The following is a 23104-nucleotide window of genomic DNA, read 5'->3' as shown; positions in this document are numbered from 1 at the left end:
ACTAAGGGAAAATGGCCGCCGGAGGAGGGACAGGCGGGCTACAAAAAAATGGAGGAGGGAGATCTAATCCACTGCACTGTAATGTGATAAATGTACAAACATAGATAAAAGACCAAAGGAAAATGGCCGCCAGAGGAGAAAAGTGCGGGCTACAATAAAATGGAGGACGAATATCTACTCCACTGCACTGTATTTTGAAAACTGTGTTTCATTCATCCTAGAAGTTTACGAGCCGCCATCATCTTTTGTTTTTCAGGTTTTTCCCTGTTTTATGCTATTCAGCTTTTTTTGGACCAGCACCATCTACTGTCTGCTCTCCATACTGCAGCCTCTGTATAAATCTGTCTGGAGTCACTTCCTATCCGGAGTCACTTCCTGTCTGTCTCACTTCCTGTCCCGGGAACACTTTCCTCCTGTCAGCCATTTTAGATTGGCTTCTAGAAGGTCCTGTGATTGTCGGTCTCCATCCTGAACACACGGCCACCATAGGGCCAGCATGGGATCTTCTCCATGTCAGAGCACACGGGTAAGTCAGGTGGATCTCCTATTCCTGGTCCCGGCTCCTGTCCCTGCTATAGATGGACCAATCATCTGTGACCGAACCTTCCTCCTCGTCATCGATGATCTGGGTGTATTATTATTATTTATTCCAGGTACTTATATAGCGCCGTCAGTTTACATCTATATTGTACGTTCCCATCAGTCCCCGCCCCCGAGGAGCGTACAATCTAAGGGCCCTAACTCACATTCATACATACACATACTAGGGACAACTTAGAAAGGAGTGAACTCATTTCCCAGCATGTCTTTGTAGTGTGGGAGGAAACAGGAGTATCCGGAGGAAACTCGCGCAGGCACAGGGAGAACATGCAAACTCCAGGCAGGTGGTGCCATGGTTGGGATTTGAACCAACAACCCGAGTACTGCCAGGTGGAAGTGCTAACCACTCAGCCACTGTGCTGCCCCGTGCTGTATATATCTCAGCATCTACTTCTCAGTGTTGGTTTCCTCCTCATTGCCGGCCATTAAATGGGCCTCAGAATGGCTCCGGTATTCCCTCCTAGGAAGGACATTCAGGCCGATCTCCCACCATGTTCCTCTGATGTGTCCGAGACAGAATAACAGGAGAGACACCAGGAGAACCCGCTGGGACCTGACACTCCGAGAACCAGAGTTATGGTGGAGTATAGACCCTTCCTGAGATACTCCTCCCTGGGAACGGTCATACCTCCGTACTCCTCTCCTGTACATACCGATCACTGTCATACCTCCGTACTCCTCTCCTGTACATACCGATCACTGTCATACCTCCGTACTCCTCTCCTGTACATACCCATCACTGTCATACCTCCGTACTTCTCTCCTGTACATACCCATCACTGTCATACCTCCACACTCCTCTCCTGTACATACCCATCACTGTCATACCTCCGTACTCCTCTCCTGTACATACCCATCACTGTCATACTTCCGTACTCCTCTCCTGTACATACCCATCACTGTCATACCTCCGTAACTCCTCAACTGTAAATACCCATCACTGTCATACCCTCCGTACTCCTCACCTGTACATACCCATCACTGTCATACATCCGTACTCCTCTCCTGTACATACCCATCACTGTCATACCTCCGTACTCCTCTCCTGTACATACCCATCACTGTCATACCTCCGTACTCCTCTCCTGTACATACCGATCACTGTCATACCTCCGTACTCCTCTCCTGTACATACCCATCACTGTCATACCTCCGTACTTCTCTCCTGTACATACCCATCACTGTCATACCTCCACACTCCTCTCCTGTACATACCCATCACTGTCATACCTCCGTACTCCTCTCCTGTACATACCCATCACTGTCATACTTCCGTACTCCTCTCCTGTACATACCCATCACTGTCATACCTCCGTAACTCCTCAACTGTAAATACCCATCACTGTCATACCCTCCGTACTCCTCACCTGTACATACCCATCACTGTCATACATCCGTACTCCTCTCCTGTACATACCCATCACTGTCATACCTCCGTACTCCTCTCCTGTACATACCCATCACTGTCATACCTCCGTACTCCTCACCTGTACATACCCATCACTGTCATACCTCCGTACTCCTCTCCTGTACATACCCATCACTGTCATACCTCCGTACTCCTCTCCTGTACATACCCATCACTTTCATACCTCCGTACTCCTCTCCTGTACGTACCCATCACTGTCATACCTCCGTACTCCTCTCCTGTACGTACCCATCACTGTCATACCTCCACACTCCTCTCCTGTACGTACCCATCACTGTCACACCTCCGTACTCCTCTCCTGTACGTACCCATCACTGTCACACCTCCGTACTCCTCCCCTGTACGTACCCATCACTGTCACACCTCCGTACTCCTCCCCTGTACGTACCGATCACTGTCACACCTCCGTACTCCTCTCCTGTATGTACCGATCACTGTCACACCTCCGTACTCCTCTCCTGTACATACCGATCACTGTCACACCTCCGTACTCCTCTCCTGTACATACCGATCACTGTCATACCCCCCACACTCCTCTCCTGTACATACCCATCGCTGTCATACCTCCATACTCCTCTCCTGTACATACCGATCACTGTCATACCTCCGTACTCCTCTCCTGTACGTACCCATCACTGTCATACCTCCATACTCCTCTCCTGTACATACCAATCACTGTCATACCCCCCACACTCCTCTCCTGTATGTACCCATCACTGTCATACATCCGTACTCCTCTCCTCTACATACCGATCACTGTCATTCCCTGTTTATCACCTCTGCCTGTGACAGCATGGCTATTGAGAGCCAAGTTCTGAAGGACAGAGAGTTGTCTAGCTCTGTGATTCCTATGATGTTGCAGCTGGAAAGCAAATCTAGTGTCCCCGATCACCTCCACACTGGTTACAGTGTCCCCGATCACCTCCACACTGGTTACAGTGTCCCCGATCACCTCCACACTGGTTACAGTGTCCCCGATCACCTCCACACTGGTTACAGTGTCCCCGATCACCCCCACACCGGTTACAGTGTCCCCGATCATCCCCACATGGGTTACAGTGTCCCCGATCACCCCCACACCGGTTACAGCGTCCCCGATCACCCCCACACCGGTTACAGCGTCCCCGATCACCCCCACACCGGTTACAGCCTCCCTGATCACCTCCACACCGGTTACAGCGTCCCCGATCACCCCCACACGGGTTACAGTGTCCCCAATCACCTCCACACCTGTTACAGTGTCCCCGATCACCTTCACACCTGTTACAGTGTCCCCGATCACCCCCACACCAGTTACAGTGTCCCTGATCACCCCCACACCGCTTACAGTGTCCCCGATCACCCCCACACCGGTTACGGCATCCCCGATCACCCCCACACCGGTTACGGCGTCCCCGATCACCTCCACACCGGTTACGGCGTCCCCGATCACCTCCACACCGGTTACGGCGTCCCCGATCACCTCCACACCGGTTACGGCGTCCCCGATCACCTCCACACCGGTTACGGCGTCCCCGATCACCTCCACACCGGTTACGGCGTCCCCGATTACCTCCACACCGGTTACGGCGTCCCCGATCAACTCCACATCGGTTACGGTGTCCCCAATCACCGCCACACAAGTTACGGTGTCCCCGATCACCCCCACACCGGTTACAGTGTCCCCGATCACCCCCATACTAGTTAGTGTGGGAGGGATTTGTACCGTCCTGACATTTGGGGACTACTATAGGTAATGATGCACTAAGCTATATTCTCTGAGCACTCATGGAGGCCAACATAAGTCTTCAAAAGACTCACCATGCCAAAATGGGATAATTTTGTGGGTGTTTCCATTGTCGTGGTTTCCCAGGGCCTTCAAAAATGTGATATGTCGTCTAAAAATTTGGTGTGTAATTTATGCCCTCTGAAAGCCTGACTGTGCTCTTTTGATTTTGGTCCCCCTATGTGGCTAGGCTGTTAAAAAGTCTCACATGTGGTGTCCCCATACTCTAAAGGAGTAGCAGAATGTGTTGTGGAGTATATTTCTAAGTACGCCTAGAAGGTTTGTTAGAAATATCATATTAATTGAGAACTTTGTGTAAAAATAAATATTCTCCTTTTCTTTCCTGCATTTTCAAAAAAACGTTTGGTGAAAAATGACCAAATAAACTTACTATTCACTTCAGAAAATACATTGGGGTTTTTGCTTTCCAAAATGGTGACATTTTGTGAGAGTTTCCACTGTCCTGGTGCTCTGGGCAGCCAAATATGTGATTGGTAGTCATGAAATTAGTGTAGATTTGTAATTTATGCTCCTTGAAAACCCAAATGTGTTCCTTAAATTTTGGACCCCTCTATGCATCTAGACTGTGAAAAGTCTCACACAGGTGATATCCCCATACTCAGGAGATATAGCAGATCCTGTTTTGGGTTCATTTGGGTTCAATGTTCAAAGACTGAATAATTGTCATTCAAAGTGTGACAGCGCTGAAAGCTGAGAATTGGCCAGGGCAGGAGGGGGGTGAAAGTGTCCGGACTTGAAGTGGTTAACATACCAAGGGGTCCATTTTTTACATATCTACAACTGCACCATGTGCTTCAAGCTCAAGCTTCTCTCTCCACTTTTGTTCTTGAGGAGCCATGACTGATCCAGGGATTGATGGATGGTACGAGTAGGAAAGGCATGATCTCTGGTATATACTCCAGTCTTTTCATTCTTACCCAAGACTCTGCCCAATTACCATGTAGAAGGAAATGGGAAATAGACATAGAGGAAGTGGGAGGAGATTTGGACCTCCGTACCTCTCATCTCCCTGTCCTCTTCACAGAAACTATCTCAGTTATTTCTTTTACATAGAACTTACAGGACCCCAGCTCAGTTGTTCAGTTGGGACAGGAGGGATTCCCCCTTATGCCCCAAATGTAGCGGTGATGTAGGGGATTTGATACACATTTTGGAGATTTCCAGAATTATTCTGATACTGGAAAGATATTACCAATATTATATCATCGCTATTCATGATTTCTCTTCCTCAGGATCTGGAGAAGTGCATCTTGGGATTTGTATCACAATAATTATTTATGAATTATAAAAATATTTCTTTGCCGCTGGGTGTTTTTATTTTTTGAGCTATAAATAAAAAAAGAGCAAAATATTTGAAAAATAAAAGTTTTTCTTTATATCTATAATAACATTTTACAAACAGGTAATTTTTCTCCTTCACTGATGTGCGTTGATGATGCTGCACTGATAGGCAGCACTGATGAGGTGGCACGGATAGGCAGGACTGAAGAGCACTGATAGGAGGCACTGATAGGCAGCACAGGTGGGTGGCACTGCAGGGTACAGGTGGGTGGCACTGCAGAGTGGCACTGATGGGCACAGGTGGGTGGCAATGATGGGCACAGGTGGGAGGCACAGGTGGGCGGTGTGACAATCGTGGTGTTGGACCCCAGCCCTTCTCACCAAACTCATGACCGAAGGACTAGCCAATCTAAAACCGCGTTGTCACGTGCGTAACAATGTCACACTGTAACGGAACCGGACCCAGACCGCACTTGGGTATTTCCGTTGTACTGCAGCTTCCCTGTCCGAACACAAATCCCCGGACACCACCTGCTGATCCTGCAGGAAATAGACAGCACCAGACTCTTCTTAAGACAGAAAGTCAACTCCTTTATTTTTACACAAACATAAGATATATACACAGGGCGGGGAAACACAACCAGGAACAGGAAACACATCATCAGCCCGCCCCATCAGTGGGAAGGGCTACAGGAATCGCCCCCCTACCCAACCAAGACACAAAACAATGGGATGTAGCACATGGCAGAGAACAATGGACAACCACGTGGCAGTGAACAATCCCCACACCAATACACAATACCATGACATTCACATTCACACCCTGTACCCCTTAACAGGCACAGGGTGGGTTAAACATAATTAAGGGAACATGAGCTGACCAGGGTCCCCCCACCCCCAAAAGTCACTCCCATCAAATATCTCCCCTTGGGTGGACTCCGAAGTTAGTCTGTACTTCCAGTCCCACAATGCCAGCACCCACACAGTACCCCAAAAAAATTGTCACACACCAAGCATTACTCACCAAGCCAACCTCTGCCTCTCCCGTAGAATATACCCACCGCTGGGGAGAAGCACGGACTGGTCCTTCTCCCTGAAGTCCTCTCAGATGCTGGGGAGAAGACAGGGTGGCTGAGCCGACTCCATCATGCTGTGGGGGATCTGGGGCGACTGCTCAGCATCCCTGGGGTATCAGGTGGCGACTGTAGTCTCATCCACTTTGACTTGATGGACATCTTCTGTGTTCACAAAGGAAGGCTGACATCCTCTTGTCCTAATGCCAGACCCTTTTCTGGGGTTGTGTCAGTGGAGACCGAAGTCCCATCCACGGACATCAGCTCAAGCTATTGCAGTAAGGCACTGATTGCATCCTCTTCCTGTAGCTCCTGCGGTGCTGATTTTTGTGGACAGAGGTCAGAAATGTTTGGCTCTGTTGCCAGCTTTTCTGCTGGTTCCTCTTCAGCAGAAAAGTCTATCAAATCCCCAGTCTCTTGATTTTCCACTGTCGATTCTTGGGCATGCTGCGGAACATGTTTTAGCAGTGGCCTGTATGCCCTTTCCAGATGCAGTTCTTTCTTCAGCAGGTATTCCAGATCTGGTTCAAGCTCTGAGACCCCTGTGAGACCAAACATAGCTTCTCTTCCTTCTCGCAACTCCTCCAGGGTAGGTTCTCCTTCATCACCAAACACAAAATGATCTGTAAGGCTCTCCCATAGCAATCCAGGGCCACCAAACTCATGTCCCTCAGTAGAGCACTGTCAAGACCCCTAAATATTCCTGCTCTGCGTACCATTGCAGAGCCCAATATCTGTTATCCAGTTGTATCTCCTGCCTGACCAGCCTGTCCAATTCAGTCACCCATTGCTCCTGGGGTCACTCTCCCAGGAATGGCATCTGTAATTTCCAACGGTCCCTGGCCCATTCCCCTGGGGTTTGACAGCACTTGCCTTTCTCCATACCAGCAGCCTGGAGGGCTCCTCTCCAAAGCACCTCCCAAATCTGCTGCCTGAGCTCCAGGTACTGATCCGTAGACACAGTCCTGGGGTATGTTGCAAGAACAGTCTGCAGCAGCCCCGGGAACTCTGATGCCAGGTCCATATCTCCACTGGGGTGACCGACGTCTACTTTCCTGATCTTGGATCCCGGTGGTGGTTTGGATGTGTTCACAGCTTGGAAGTACAATCCCACCGCTTGCCACCAATGTAACGGAACCGGACCCAGACCGCACTTGGGTACTTCCGTTATACTGCAGCTTCCCTGTCCGAACACAAATCCCCGGACACCACCCGCTGATCATGCAGGAAATAGACAGCACCAAACTCTTCTTAAGACAGGAAGTCAACTCCTTTATTTTTACACAAACACAAGATATATACACAGGGAGGGGAAACACAACCAGGAACAGGAAACACATCATCAGCCCGCCCCATCAGTGGGAAGGGCTACATGAAACACCCCCCCACCCAACCAAGACACAGAACAATGGGATGCAGCACGTGGCAGAAAACAATGGACAACCACATGGCAGAGAACAAGGAACAATGTCCACACCAATACACAATACTATGACATTCACATTCACACCCTGTACCCCTTAACAGGCACAGGGTGGGTAAACATAATGAAGGGAACATGAGCTGACACAGGGGTCCCCCCATCCCCAAAAGTCACTCCCATCACACACACCCAGCTGCACTCTGCACAAAGATTTTCCAGCTAATGGACCACAATCTGTATCTGCAGCCTGGGAGCAATTGTTACTGGGTCAGGTTAGTTACGCAATTAACCCTTCACACCCCACCACCTCCTTTTTGTACAGAGAAAGAGTAAACTCAGCAATATCAGCAATAACACTATGATGTTTGAATAATCGTCGGTATACCACTGTCACTGCAGGCAGAGGTATACCGAAGTTTAAAACACCCACACAGTAGCGTTCTTCAGAGGCAGGAATTCATAGTTTGCATTAAAGGACTTTAGAAACAGTTCAACACTTTCAGAAAGTAAGATTTATTACTAAAACGTCAAAAGGGTGCAATAAAAATATTTACAGAAAAAGATGTAACCTATATATATATATATATATATATATATATACACACAGAGATCAACAGCACAGCAAAGAGATAACAGAGAGAAGTTTAGAGGGGTAAAGTACTTGCCACACGTCCTGGGTTTAAGCAGATCAGGTTTCAGAGCAAAAGGATTTCTTATCTCCCACTGTCAGTTCCGATGTTAAAACAGGGAGATTCTTCAACTTCTTTCAACTCTGCTTAGCTTTTTCTAGCAACTCCACAGGGTGTCTCCCTGGAGCAGTAAACCAATCGCCTCATTTGGGGAGGGAGTTGTAGGTGGAGACCCAAGCTATGACCAAAAATCCTCACATTTGATGTCATGGTTCATAACTTATTCTCGGTGCATTTAGCAGCCTTGCTACTATTAGATTAATACTCAGAATCACCGGCTGAACGTCTACATATGAAATATGAGATAACCGCTTGATTGGTTGAGGAGATATAATTTTCTGCTCTCCTGTGTATGCCAGCTAGGGGGTGTAAAATAACAGGTGATTTGTCTTGACGTGAGCCATCCGAATATGTGCTTCATGTTTGTGTAAGTCTTTCATAATCCAAGATATGTAATCATAGGGGAAAATGGATGTTGAATGTGGTGTCTAGTTTATGACTTATCTGGAATGTCTTTGAACTCAGTGAAGGACTTGGTTTATGACTCTACAAGCCCTCCTCTAGCAAGGGTTTTGTAGACAGAGGGGCACCTAGCTAGTGAGGTTTATAGCCATGACACCCTCCCAATGAGTCTGTTGCCTGTGATCTCTGCAAACACACACCGACCACATTCCTTAGGGAGGGGGGAAATCAGAGGGGGAAGCTGATTTGGGGAGTGAGAGATGATACAGCATGGAAGATTCTTAACAAGATGGAAGACCGCGTCCATCTCGGTGTGCACGATTGCTACAGGCGGCACTGATCATCATCTGACAATTGCCGGTTTTCGGCAGTACTTTCCACGCGCTGTATTTACCCGGTGATAACTGTGTCATTGGACACAGCTGATAATGTGGTAAAAGGCCACTGTGATTGGCCGTTTACCATACCCCGTGATCATCTGTGTCTGTAGGACACCGCAATCACCAGAGGGGCCGGATCCACGCTGCTGGGGGCGTGCAGGGGGCGTGTCCTGGAATGATGTCCATGGACATAGTCCCAGGTTTACACAACCGTGCTGTAGCCATTCCTTCGGCTATAGTGGCATTGGGAACTGGTTAAATACTGTGAAGCTGTCCTTAATTAGGATGGTCTCCTATATGACCAAAAGCACATCTGACCACCTTGATTGGGGTCAAAGGATCTGGTGAGTGAGCAATCTGTATTCATTACTCCTGTTGGCACACGGTGAAGATTACAGTCACAATCTTTTTTCCTGTCCGGTTTGGGTCACAGGCTAAAGAAGCCACAAGGAGTGTCACTTTGAACTTAATTTATGGACTTATATTTTTTATATTTTAATTTTTATGTCATTTATACACCACTGTCCTGAAATTTGTTATGAGAACATCATTTTTGCATATTTGGTTATTTATGCACAATTGGAGGGTTGCACACAGGGACTTTAAGAATTAATAGTCCCTACCAATTGTACAATTATATCATCTAAAGGTTGTATGTAGTGCCTACCTATTCTAATATAAATTGACAATAATTATTTACACCTCCAAGTCATATAGCAATAGTGAGGCTGCTGTATATTTCCCACAGGGGTGGACTGACCATTTGGAAACTTGGGCACTGCCCGTGGGCCCAGGGTCAGTAGGGGCCCCATGAGATGCCCCTGGTACCTTTTTCATAGACTTTTTTGAGTTTGGGCAAGGACACAGGGGCCCCATGATCCCCTATTGCCCGGGGGCCCCATGAGTTGTCAGTCCGCCCCTGATTGCCCATAAACTAATAGCACAATTCTGGGTATCACCTCATACTCCCACCAGACCACAGTGGACTGAGCATGTGAACTCCACATTAATACATGAAAAACTAACTTACCGACATCGTAATTCCCCCAAGGGATGTACAGTATCTCACAGAAGTGAGTCCCCCTGACATTTTTGTAAATATTTGATTCTCACTTTTCATGTGACAACACTGAAGAAATGACCCTTTGCTATAATGTGACGTAGTGAGTGTACAGCTTGTATAAAATGTAAATTTGCTGCCCCCTCAAAATAACTCAACACACCGCCATTAATGTCTAAACCGCTGGCAACAAAAGTGAGTCCACCCCTAAGTGACAAGGTCCAAATTGGGCCCAATTACCCATTTTCCCTCCCCGGTGTCATGTGACTTGTTAGTATTACAAGGTGTCAGGTGTGAACTGGGAGCAGGTGAGTTACATTTGGTGTTATCGCTCTCTCTCTCATATACTGGTCACTGGAAGTTCAACATGGCACCTCATGGCAAAGAACTCTTTGAGGATCTGAAAAAAAAAAAGAATTGCTGCTCTACATAAAGATAGCCTAGGTTATAAGAAGATTGCCGAGACCCTGAAATTGAGCTGCATTACGGAGGCCAAGACCATACAGCAGTTTAACAGGACAGGTTCCACTCAGAACAGGCCACGCCATGGTTGACCACAGAAGTTAAGTGCACGTGCTCAGCGTCATATCCAGGGGTTGTCTTTGGGAAATAGACGTATGAGTGCTGCCAGCATTGCTGCAGAGGTGAAGGGGTGGGGGGGTCAGCCTGTCACTGCTCAGACCAACTGCCGCACACTGCATCAAATTGATCTGCATGTCTGTCATCCCAGAAGAAAGCCTCTTCTAAAGATAATGCACAAGAAAGCCTGCAGTTTACTGGAGACAAGCAGACTAAGGACATGGATTACTGGAACCATGTCCTGTGGTCTGATGACACCAATGTAAACTGATTTGGTTCAGATGGTGTCAAGCGCGTGTGACGGCAACCAAGTGAGGAGTACAAAGACAAGTGTGTCTTGCCTACAGTCAAGCATGGTGGTGGGAGTGTCATGGTCTGAGGCTGCATGAGTGCTGCCGGCGCTGGGGGGCTACAGTTCTTTGAGAGAACCATGAATGCCAACATATACTGTGACATACTGAAGCAGAGCATGATCCCCTCCCTTTGGAGACTGGGCCGCAGGGCAGTATTCCAACATAACGACCCCAAACACACCTCCAAGACCACCATTGCCTTGCTAAAGAAGCTGAGGGGAAAGGTGATGGACTGGCCAAGCATGTCTCCAGACCTAAACCCTATTGAGCATCTGTGGGGCATCCTCAAACAGAAGGTGGAGGAGCGCAAGGTCTCTAACATCCACCAGCTGCATGATATCATGGAGGAGTGGAAAAGGACTCCAGTAGCAACCTGTGAAGCTCTAGTGAACTCCATGCCCAAGAGGGTTAAGGCAGTGCTGGAAAACAAAGGCGGCCACACAAAATATTGACACTTTGGGCCCAAATTTGGACATTTTAACTTAGGGGTGGACTCACTTTTGTTGCCTTCGGTTTAGACATTAATGGCGGTGTGTTGAGTTATTTTTTTTTTTTTTTAAAAGAAGCTTTATTGGGTTTTATTGTACACACAAAATAACCAACGATGAGGTTTGTCAGTATTCATAGCGTGGCAACATGCCAAAACAGATGAATAAATTCCAGGATAACAATTTACTCATAAACATATTACAGAAGCCCCGAAAGAATCCGAGAGGGAATGGAGAAGTTTGGAATGAAGAGTATCTATGGGAAAATATAGCACATGTAATATGTCAGGGTACAAGGGCTTGAAGTTAAAGTATGCAGGATTTCGAAAAATCACATATATATATATAAACATACGTAAAGCAAAAGAATAAGCGACGTGAGCAATGTTAACCATTTGTCATATCGACTGATAGGGAGGTCATTGTGCATGAGATTAAAAAAGGAAAAAAGAAAGTAAAAATATAGGATAGAGATATAGCAGTAGGAACATAAGACCAGGGAGTTGGAAAAGCCAGCATATAAAGAATATGCCAAAAGGGAAAGAAAAAAAGGAGAACTGGAGTACAAGAAGTTATGTACCAAAAGTCTGAGGCCAGAGGACCATGAAAACAAGCCAGGATAAAGAGATTAGGATAAAAAAGTAATAGACTGATAAAGTAATAAGATAGTAAAGTATAATGAGATATTAAAGTATAGTGAGAAGCAGCGCATCAGTATGTATAAAGATGTGCTAGTAGGGGACCACTTCATATAGGTCCGCCAGGAAAATGAGAGAGAGATTAATAAGCCAGATTGGCGAAGTGGGAGTGGAGCAAAGCGAGAACAAAAGAGATTTCTGAGAGGTACACAGCATTTATAATGTTGCAATCATTTGACCCCTTGAGCAATAGAAACACCATGCATCAGGAATACCCTGGAAACTAGCTTAAATCTAGCTTAGAGAACCATGAGAAGGGTGCTGGGGCTCAGGACTTGGGAGAACTTTTGAAACATATTGACCCCACTTGCGGTTGAACTTTTCCACTCCTGTTGTAGAAGGAGCTATATGCAGACCAAGCCGATCCAATCGAAGTAGAAAGTTGAGTTCCAATTTGACGTCTGAGATGGTAGGTGGACAGTTGGAGACCCATTTTTTCAAAATAGACCTTCTCGCCGCCATCAAGCAAATGGATAGCCAAGGTTTGGTTGCTCTGAACAAAGCAAGATTGCAGTGTGAGGCAGCAGACACTGATATTTCCAGATTGCCAAAGAGAAGAAGCAGCGGGTCCCTAGGTAACTGGAGAGTAGTGACGAAAAGCACAAAGTTCAAAAGTTGGTTCCAAAAGATACAGACCCGTGGACAATTCCAGAATCTGTGATGAAGTGACGGTTTATATGAACCACAGAGCGGGCATGTAGAGATCAATGAGTCTGCTCGGGAGTACAGGCAAGGCATATATGCATGGTGCATAATTTTGAATTGCTGCTCCCTCCAAAATTCGTTCGTATTGAACGCACAGGTAGTATTAAAACCTGTGAGCAATTGCTCCGCGGTGAAGGCATTGTCAAAGTCTCGTATCCACGTTTTGATGGAAGTATAGGAATCCAGCGGTTTTGCATAGTGCATAGATAGTTGACCATAGATATTGGATATGTTGTATTTTTGATTCCTTACAAGGACTTCTATCATAGTAGAACAAAAGCGAGAAGACTTGTTTTGTACTATGGAATTCACATAATTCCTAACTTGCAAAATATACAAAAAATGATGTGAAGGTAAGTCAAACGCGCTGAGAATTTGTTGGAACGGAAGGGGGGATCCTGATGCTGAGTCATACAACTGACTTACAAATCTAAGACCCTGGTCATACCACTTTTCATAAGCTGCATACTGTTGAGAGACAGAAAAGGAAGGATTGTGATGGATAGGAAGACAGCCAGGGAGAAACTCCTAGTCTACGTCTGACCTCCCTCCATGTGAAGAGGCTGTCCCGTATGAGTGGATTGTGTTGAAGATGCGGAGGAAGTGAGGCAGAATTAGAATGTAGGAGGGCCGACAGATCATATGGGCTCACCATGGCAGATTCGAGTCGGTAATTAGAAAACACGGACGAACGGGAGATCCAATCTACACACACCCGTAAAATACAAGATAGATTGTAAAGCCTAATGTTAGGAAGGCCCAGACCACCCTCACATCTAGGAAGAAACAACTTATATATAGCTATTCGCAGACGGCGCCCCCTCCATAAGAAACTAGAAATCGCTTTATTCAGCCTGACTATATAAGTATGTTTGAGCAGGAGAGGAATAGTTTGAAGAGGATACAGAAGCTTCGGAAAACTCGTCATCTTGAAGAGATGGACTCTACCCATAAGTGATAATGGCAGTTCTTTCCACATTTCCAATTCCCCTAAAATTTTTTGAATTACTGGTGAATAGTTCAGGGAATAAAGGGACGAGGCCAATTTCCCAATTTTAATACCTAGATAAGTGATATGGTTCGTATTAATTTTAAAGAGTGAGTCGCCAGCCCACTCAGGGAGTCGAGCGTGATACAACGGCAGAACCTCACTTTTCGCAAAATTAATACGGAGGCCCGAGCAGCATCAAAAATCTGCGAAAACGGATTGAATGTACGGTAAGTCTAGAGTCGGGTTGGAGGTGAATATTAGTATGTCGTCCGCAAATAAAGCTAGACGAAGATCCTGTTGGGCAATTTGAATGGCATGGAGTCGTGATTGAAACAACAGGAAGCGGGCTAAGGGTTCTAAAGCTAAGTTGAAAAGCAGGGGGGACAATGGGCAGCCTTGTCTTGTACCCTTATGTAATGGAATGGGATTGGATATTTTCCCCGCCGCCACTACCTGCGCCGTCGGGGCGGAATACATAGCCTGAATTAAACGCGTGAACGGTCCGGAAAAGCCAAATTTAGTGAGGACCGAATAAAGCCATTGAAAACTTACATTGTCAAACGCTTTTTCAGCGTCGAGGGAAACAATCGCTAGATCCTGTAATGGGTTATGTTTAGCCTGATGTAAAACTGTGAGCACTTTGCGAATATTTGAGGTGGCCGAGCGCCCCTTTATAAAGCCAGCTTGAGAAGGATGAATAAGGGTGGGCAAAATGATGGCCAAACGATTAGCTACTATTTTGGAGAGAATCTTTGCATCTAGATTAAGGAGAGAAATCGGTCGATAAGAACCAGGGTCCGAGGGGTCCTTGCCTTTTTTGGCTATTAATTTAATGTGGGCCTGCGAAGCTGATGGCAGATATACCCCGCTCTCCTGAATAGACTGATATACCAGCTGTAGAGTAGGAGAGAGAGTTTTATCCATAAGTTTATAAAATTCAGAAGTGTACCCGTCCGGGCCTGGAGCTTTACCATTGGCTAAGGAACTAATAGCTAGACAAATATCCGCCTGCGATATCGGGGCATTTAAAGATTGCAGTGCTATTGGATCAATTTGTGGTAGATGTACGCTGTCAAGAAAGGAGTGCGCCCGTGCCTGGTCTATAGGGTCCGGCCCATATAAATTTGCGTAAAAACTTTCCAGAATAGATATAATCTCTTCCGATGATTGTTTAAGTATCCCCTGAGAATCCTTTAAAGAGGTGAATTGTGTGGGGGTAAAAGGCTTCCTACACATGCGCGCCAAAAATTTTCCTGGTTTGTTACCAAACCTGTGATACTGTAGGTCAAGGTATGAGTGATGAAGTGTTTCCTGTGCTGCCGCCCAAGTGTTGAACTGGTTCTTAGCGTCCGCCCAAGCTGTCCTATTGTCCTGCGTATTTGAGTCCGTCATCCTGCGCTGAGTCAGTCTAAGAAGGTTACTAGCCTCCGTGAAATGGTGCAGAATTCTTTTTTTATATGCGGACGTAAAAGCAATAATTTTACCGCGTAATACCGCCTTCCCCGTATCCCAAAATAAATTTGGATTAGAAACATGAGCCGCATTAGTAGATTGGAAATCTGCCCAGGTGTCTTGTAGCTGTCGGGAAAGCTCCTGATTATTTGCCAAAAACGAGGGGAAACGCCATATCCTAGGGTGCGGTGTAGGATCTAAGAAATTTATCATGATAGAAATTGGAGAGTGATCCGATATGGCTATGTCATGTATAGTAGATGATACAACATGTTGCAACGTTGTGGGGTTGCAAAAAATATAATCGATTCGAGATAAAGAGTGGTGAACGGGAGAATAGAAAGTATAATCTCTACCATCTGGGTGAGTCAAGCGCCATATATCAGTAAATTGCATAGCTTCAACAAAATTGCCAAGTAAAGTGGGCGTTGGACGGGGAGGCTGAGTAGAGCGAGAGTCTCGGTCAACACTCTGCGATTTATCCTCCTGCTCCTGCATAACAGAATTAAAATCACCTCCTATGACAAGCGGCTTGTGGATATAGGGTGCCAGCCGTGAAGACAGGCCCTGAAAAACCTGCCTCGTCGGGGAGTTAGGAGCATATATATTGGCAAGGACCAACTCTTGGGGTCCTATTTTGACATGTGCTGCTATGAAACGGCCTTCGGCATCTGCGTCCACAGAGACCAATTCAGGATTAAGTCTCTTGTGAATAAGAATAAGTACTCCTGCTTTATTATTAAGGGAGGAGGAGCCGAAGACGTGACCCACCCAGAGTTTTCGCATACGAACAAAGTCAGGCTGTGTAAGATGAGTCTCTTGGAGTAGAGCTATATCCGCGCGTAAGCGCCGCAAATGTCTTAGTACTGCCATGCGCTTGTGAGGGGATCTGAGGCCTTTAACATTCCAGGAAAAAATACGTGTCATTCTAGCTGGGATAAGGTATGTGATAAGAAGATACGGGACTTACCAATTAGAGATGTAGAAACAATTAGCGCTGCTTCATTAGGCGGACGTGGGTGGTGTAAATCTGGTCTCAGAAGACAACGGAGATCTCCAAAGAAGAGAAAGTGAAATTGGAGAGAAAAAAGAGGAGAGAAAGCGAAGACAAGAGCAGGGGCCCTAGCAGAGCCCAACAAAAATACCAAACATATAATATACCACAACAGTATAAAGGACTTCACGTCATTCCGCATGCTGTATCCACCAACATCAGCGTGACCAGGAGTAGCAGTGAGAGGAGCCTGCCCCAGGGACCAAGTTATAATTGCTAAGGATACGTGAGGGTGTCCCACAAATGAACTCCCGACAGCGGCTCCAGCACCCCTCCCCCGCAGCACCGCTGATGTATGGAGCAAGGCAAATGCAGGCAGGAAGAAGTAAAATTCAGGCATATATGTAAATAAAACATGACATTGAAGTAGGCGACAATGCAAAGGCCTTGTGCCAAACAAATAATACATAGAACATCTAGCGCTGAACAATCAAACAGACTCAGACTGTAGAACGTGTGAGCTGTCAGTATTCAAAAAAAAAAAAATACCATTCAAAAATAAGAATACCAATAGAAAGCTCTTTCATCAGAGCCAATCGAATCAAGAGAAAAGCTTGAAGCTTTAATGTAGAGACCAATGGCCTCCTAAACCTTCAAGGCGGACAAGCTTTAGGCGGACGATGGAATGATGCGTTGACGTTTAGGTGGGTCTTTGCGGGGACTGCGTTGATCTCTGGGCCCAAAATTTCTACCCGCTGGCTGTGATGCCGGATCCCCTTCGGCTAGGTGATCTCGGATATATTGGTGGGCTTCTTCAGGATGGACAAAAGATTTAGAGACCCCAGATGGTGCAGTGAATCGTAATGTGGCCGGATACACCAATGTGAACTTTATTCCTTTCTGATAAAGAGTGCCACATACTTGTTGGAATGCTTTCCGTTTACGCGACACTTCCTGCGAGTAGTCCGCAAATAGCAGTAATTTGTGACCCTCAATCTGCAAAGAGCGTGAGTTACGGAAAGAGGTGAGAATCGCCACGCGGTCAGCATAATTGAGATAGCGGACAATCACTGAGCGAGGCGTTCGGCGCTCGGTAGACGGAGGCCCCAGGCGGTGAGCTCTCTCGACCTGGCAGGAGGAGGATAGGCCTAATGCCGCCGGGATCCGTGTTGAGCATAAATCGGGGAGAGATCCAGTATTAAAAGATTCTGGAAGACCCACAATGCGTAGGTTATTCCTACGTGATCGATTTTCCAAATCTTCGATTTTATCCAAAATACTTTGCTGTATACTATTGGATTGTGATGTACCCGCTTGCATGGAATGGACTTCATCTTCTAAATCAGATAAACGCTGCTCAGCCTCAGTCAATCGTTTAGAATGATCACATAAATCCTTTCTCAGCTGTTCCATGCCCATTGTGACAGCTCTATCTACAGCCTGAGTGATATTAGGGAGCAATATAGAGGACACTGCCTGTGCTATCATATTATACTGCTCATTAAGGCAGTCAGTGCCAAAAGGGAGTGGAGAGGCAGTGAGGAGGTTGGAGGGAGATTCCATTATACCTGCTCCCACAGTGTGATGTCGCTCCTTGCCTGTGTCCATAGTGTGACAGGCATCGTCGGCCATCTTGGCTGCAGGAGGGGGAGAGCCGCACCCCTCCGCTCTAGCCGCCGACTCGTGGCCGGACAGAGCCGGCAGAAGGTACCGCTCCATGCTGGGGCCACTGCCAGAAGGTAAGGGACACCCGAGGGCTGCAGAGCGGGGACCCGGAGGCAGTTAGCGGGATTTGTATAGCCAGGATCCCGGGAGCCGTGGGTCCCGCGTTTACAGCATCCGGCGCCGGAACCGGAAGTCTTGAGTTATTTTGAGGGGACAGAAAATGTCCATGTTATACAAGCTGTACACTGACTACGTCACATTGTAGCAAAGTGTCATTTCTTCAGTGTTGTCACATGAAAAGAGAGAATCAAATATTTACAAAAATGTGAGGGGTGGACTCACTTCTGTGAGATACTGTATGTCTCTCTGGCAGATCTGGCTGGATATTCCGGGTCTTCCTCCTCCCAGGTAATTCTTCAGAGCAAAAATAGAACAGAAAAAAGCCACCTATAATGGCACAAATTACTTGTGTCATAATACTATCTCCGACTCACTTATCTTAGAAGTGTGGATTTATAAACCGGAAAATGCATAATAAACAATGTGGTAGTGTGACGAGCAGCACCACCCAGAAAAAAAGAGGTTACTTAAAGATCCACGCGGAGTAATATGGGTTCAGTAGTTACAAACAGTACTTTATTTGATCACATAGATCATGAACACCTGAGAGACATTAGAAATAAAAATAGAAATGGAGGGAAGGGGGATAAAGAGAATCCACTGGCACAACATTTTAAAGAAGTACACGGGGGAAAGACAGAAGGCCTGAAAGTCAAAGGGATCTTCCTGCTGAATATTTCAGCTAGACGGGGTGACTTTGATAAAGTCCTCCTCCAAAAAGAGAAATTCTGGATTTATACCCTGGGTGCACTTGTCCCATATGGATTAAATACAGAACTTAACTTCAAAGTCTTCCTAAATTAAGTCCGTCTGAATCCATATCTTCTCTTGTGTTGTACTGTGTACTCAGTTATTCCCAAACCAAGAAAATACAGGTTCACCTAAGTAAAATATGAACTCAACCTGGGGTGGGTTTCGCCGTACCTTAGATTGAATTTCTATAATAATTAGAATAATATTAAAATAGAGACCTTCTACCTGGCTTTGATGGTCGCTGTACCCCCTCCCCCCTCGTGATTAGAATCATAATAATTACCTCCTTCCCTTTATCCTCATTAAAGATGATCTGTTTTACTTTAATAAGGCCCTCCTCTATATTGCCAGCAGTCAACTATATGTTTTTTTTAAACTCACTTTGGACTTTTCAATGTAGTGATATCTTTTCAACACAAGAGGGCGACATGGAGATCTCTCTGTATGCAATTAGTGCACTATATAAGGCAATGGAATGAAGTCCCCTCCCAGTTCTGACTAAGTCTGCGGTGATTGGCGGACGAAACGCGTCAACGTAATGACGTCACTACGCTCGGCGTCTTCATAGGGTGCGGTGCCCACGAGGAGGGAAGGATCGGCGTTGTTACAGCTCCATGCTAGGAAGGCACAAGGCTTTTGAAAAACTACCATAAGGCTACTATTACAGCAGTCCGCAGATGGCAATTCCAGATAGGAGCATACCTTCCACCGGTGGCAAGTTATTTCTGCTTATTTGGCTCAGTTAGCGGTATCTGCTGTTTAGACTCATAGAGCTTATATGGAGTTGATAGGGAATGCTATATGTGCCTAGTACTCCCGTTTTTTCAGGGAAGTTTTTGAAAATCCTCTTTGGAGGAATATATATATACTTTATGTCATACATGTGCTGTGATATAGCCATATCCTTCAGGAACCGCTTTACTTTCTCAGTTTGAGCAATTTTTGGAAACCCTTTTATTGGGTATACAGATTCAGGTACTCAGTGCCTGCTATATATATAATACTCTTTTTTGAAATGTATGTATTGAGACTACCTGGCTTCCCACCTATATATGCATCACCGAACAAGCATTAAGGACCTGATCTTATTTCAAGTCGACGGGAGTCTTCTTGATCTTTACTGATGGTAATATATACCTACATTTTGTCGTTTTTTTATTCAGGGATTCTGCTTGATGTTTATGATCTATATAATTTTATATATATTTTTAGAATCACCTGTTATTGTGGACCTTGTTCCACTTGGGGTGGTTACCCAGGAAGTCTCTACATTCATCAAGCTGGTATGACAGCCAAGCTACTGAGAAGGTAATGAAAGTACCAATTTATTGCTGCATGAGGTAGTTTTGGTGTGATTTATGTGCTATTTTAGCTCCTCTATCACCATATATTTTTCTGTTCCAGTTTCCACATACCAGGAAGCTATTCTACATATCCTGGCTCATACCAAGAATACGCCTGACGAATATACGGCCTATCCAAATACAAGTTTGAATTATATGGAAAATTAGGATACAGTAACTAGAAATTACCCCTTTGCCTTACATTGCCTTACATGGTTCCCTATGTGCCAAAATTACCCAGAAATGAGGACGCCAAGTGCTTTTAAAATGATTTTATTTGTCCGATATGTTCACCGTGCTTATGTTTAACCTCCCTATGATCTATGTGATCAAATAAAGTACTGTTTGTAACTACTGAACCCATATTACTCCGCGTGGATCTTTAAGTAACCTCTTTTTTTCTGGGTGGTGCTGCTCTTGTCACACTACCACATTGTTTATGTTTGTAATTCTTCAGAGACCTTTACAGGTTTAACTTTTTTAGCCGCAAAAAAAAGGACCGAGCCAGTTCCATCCTACTAAATGGTAACTACTTTTACAGACCAATACTTGGGGTAGACACGGGCCTCATTGATCGGTGTCAGCTATCTATGTATGTACTGGGGGGGAGTTACTTGCCGTGTACAGCTGAATTGTTCTAGGTTGTTTCTTCTTTTCTCTGTTCATTTGTTTATAAAAGGTAAAAGTGACACCATAGACAAAGCAAGTTAATGTTCTGTATGATCTGTAACAGTGCCACAACTGCCTATACATGAGAATGTATGACTCCATTGTCTGGGCTGAATGTTGGGAATACTGTGCGCACTTATAAACATTCTTAATAAAATCTATTTGATTAAAAAATGATATATTGCTGTACATATGCTTTCTATGCATAAGATACATTTTTAATAATTAACAGAACGTTTATTTAGTCCTTTATATAGAATTCTGATATTTATTTATATTTTATGCAGGTGGATGGATAAACCAAGTTTTCAGTCATGTTGGTCTTCCTAAATACAACAAAGTCACATGGAAACAAGACATATGGTTGTCCTAATTGACTGAAAGTCTTAATTGCAGCTCACTGGAGGATTCACACGGGATACAAGTCATATCCACGTTCTAAAAGTCATAAAGGTTTTGGATCCTCTTCAACATTGATCCAGCCTCAGAGGACAAGAGAGAAGTCATTTCAGTGTTCTGGAAGTGACAATGGCTTTACAATAAAGTCCAACCCAAGTATACATAAGAGATATCATTTCAAACTATTTCTTGTTTGAACGTTTTACAATGGAGGCAAAACATACCACTGGAGAGAAGCCATATCAATGTTCTGAATGTGGCAAAGAGTTTACACAGAAGTCATATCTTATCACACACCAGAGGATTCACACTGGAGGGAAGCCACATCAGTGTTCTGAATGTGATAAAGCTTTTACAAGGAAGTCACAACTTATCAGACACCAGAGGATTCACACTGGAGAGAAGCCATATCAGTGTTCTGAATGTGATAAAGCTTTTACACAGAATTCAAGTCTTATTAAACACCAGATGATTCACATTAGAGAGAAGCCATATCAGTGTTCTGAATATGATACAGCTTTTACACAGAAATCACATCTTATCATACACCAGAGGATTCTCACTGGAGAGATACCATATCCGTGTTCTGAATGTGACAAAGCTTTTACAAAGAAGTCACATCTTATCACACACCAGAAGAGTCACACTGGAGAGAAGCCATATCAGTGTTCTGAATGTGATAAAGCTTTTACAAAGAAGTCACATCTTATCGCACACCAGAGGATTCACACTGGAGAGAAGCCATATCACTGTTCAGAATGTGACAAAGCTTTTACACAGAAGTCAGATCTTATCAAACACCAGAGGGTTCACTTTGGAGGGAAACCATATCAGTGTTCAGAATGTGATAAAGCTTTTACACAGAAATCAAATCTTATCACACACCAGAGGATTCACACTGGAGAGAAGCCACATCAGTGTCTTCTATGTGGCAAAGCTTTTACAGAGAAGTCACATCTTATCAGACACCAGAGGATTCACACTGGAGAGAAGCCATATCAGTGTTCAGAATGTAGCAAAGCTTTTACAGTGAAGTCAAACCTTGTCACACACCAGAGGATTCACACTAGAAAGAAGCCATTTTAATGCTGACATGCTGAATGGGACAAAGCTTTTACAGTGAATGCTGAGCTAATATATCATCAGAGGATTCACAAATTTCAGCTGCAGAGAAGAAGAAAAGGGATATAAAAGTAGTGTCCAGTGTCCCATTAGTTTCACAGCGCCAATGTCATCCCACAAGCTAGAGAAGCAGTGAAAAGTTAAAATGTTACTCTAAAAAACAAACTGGAATGTAATGACTGAGTGCATTGTGTTTAGTGATTATGTCCATCAGAAACACAACTAGAAGGTCTGTGAATATTTTACCTTTTGACATTTTTTAAGATAAGCACTAATGACTGAACTGTTTCCCTCTTGGTTCTCATCTTTAGGAGCTTTGACTAAACATATAATGCATTTTCATCATTCACCAACTGAGATGTGTTCCCAAGTATTTTCTTCATTGCCAGATCCTGAGCTACTACATGACCAACACTGCCTCAGTACCTGAGACTAGGATGGGGTCCAATTGTATCTTACCAAGCCTCTGAAGCCTCAGTGGGAGAGTCCATTCCAGGTTCTTCTGACTATTGATATATCATCAGCCAGGGTTAAGGGCTCCAGCTAAGTCCACCTTCTCCACACCTCTCATTACATGTTCCACCTCCTCT

The 23104-nt window shown here is 45.2% G+C and overlaps 1 protein-coding gene across 2 annotated transcripts; it reads left to right on the top strand.

Moving 5' to 3' along the window:
* Positions 1-397: 397 nt before the first annotated feature.
* LOC149436224 (uncharacterized) lies at positions 398-22481 on the top strand. 2 transcript variants are annotated; one of them, XR_016308320.1, is made up of 3 exons: positions 406-526; positions 20194-20289; positions 20386-20683. XR_016308320.1 is itself a non-coding variant. In XM_089661822.1 (2 exons), the coding sequence occupies exon 2, from the start codon at positions 21600-21602 to the stop codon at positions 22476-22478; it is 879 nt and encodes a 292-aa protein (XP_089517948.1). In that variant the 5' UTR covers positions 398-526; positions 21281-21599; the 3' UTR covers positions 22479-22481. The 2 variants fall into 2 exon arrangements, 1 of the variants encoding a protein (XP_089517948.1); XM_089661822.1 differs by lacking the exons at positions 20194-20289; positions 20386-20683 and adding an exon at positions 21281-22481 and having other exon boundaries at positions 398-526.
* The last annotated feature ends 623 nt before the right edge of the window (positions 22482-23104 follow it).

The sequence above is a fragment of the Staurois parvus genome, unplaced genomic scaffold (genome assembly GCF_062004578.1).
Source record: "Staurois parvus isolate SC_StPar_1 unplaced genomic scaffold, SC_StPar_1.0 ptg001396l, whole genome shotgun sequence".
Taxonomy (NCBI): Eukaryota; Metazoa; Chordata; class Amphibia; order Anura; family Ranidae; genus Staurois; species Staurois parvus.
This window is presented reverse-complemented; position numbering and strand designations above follow the sequence as displayed.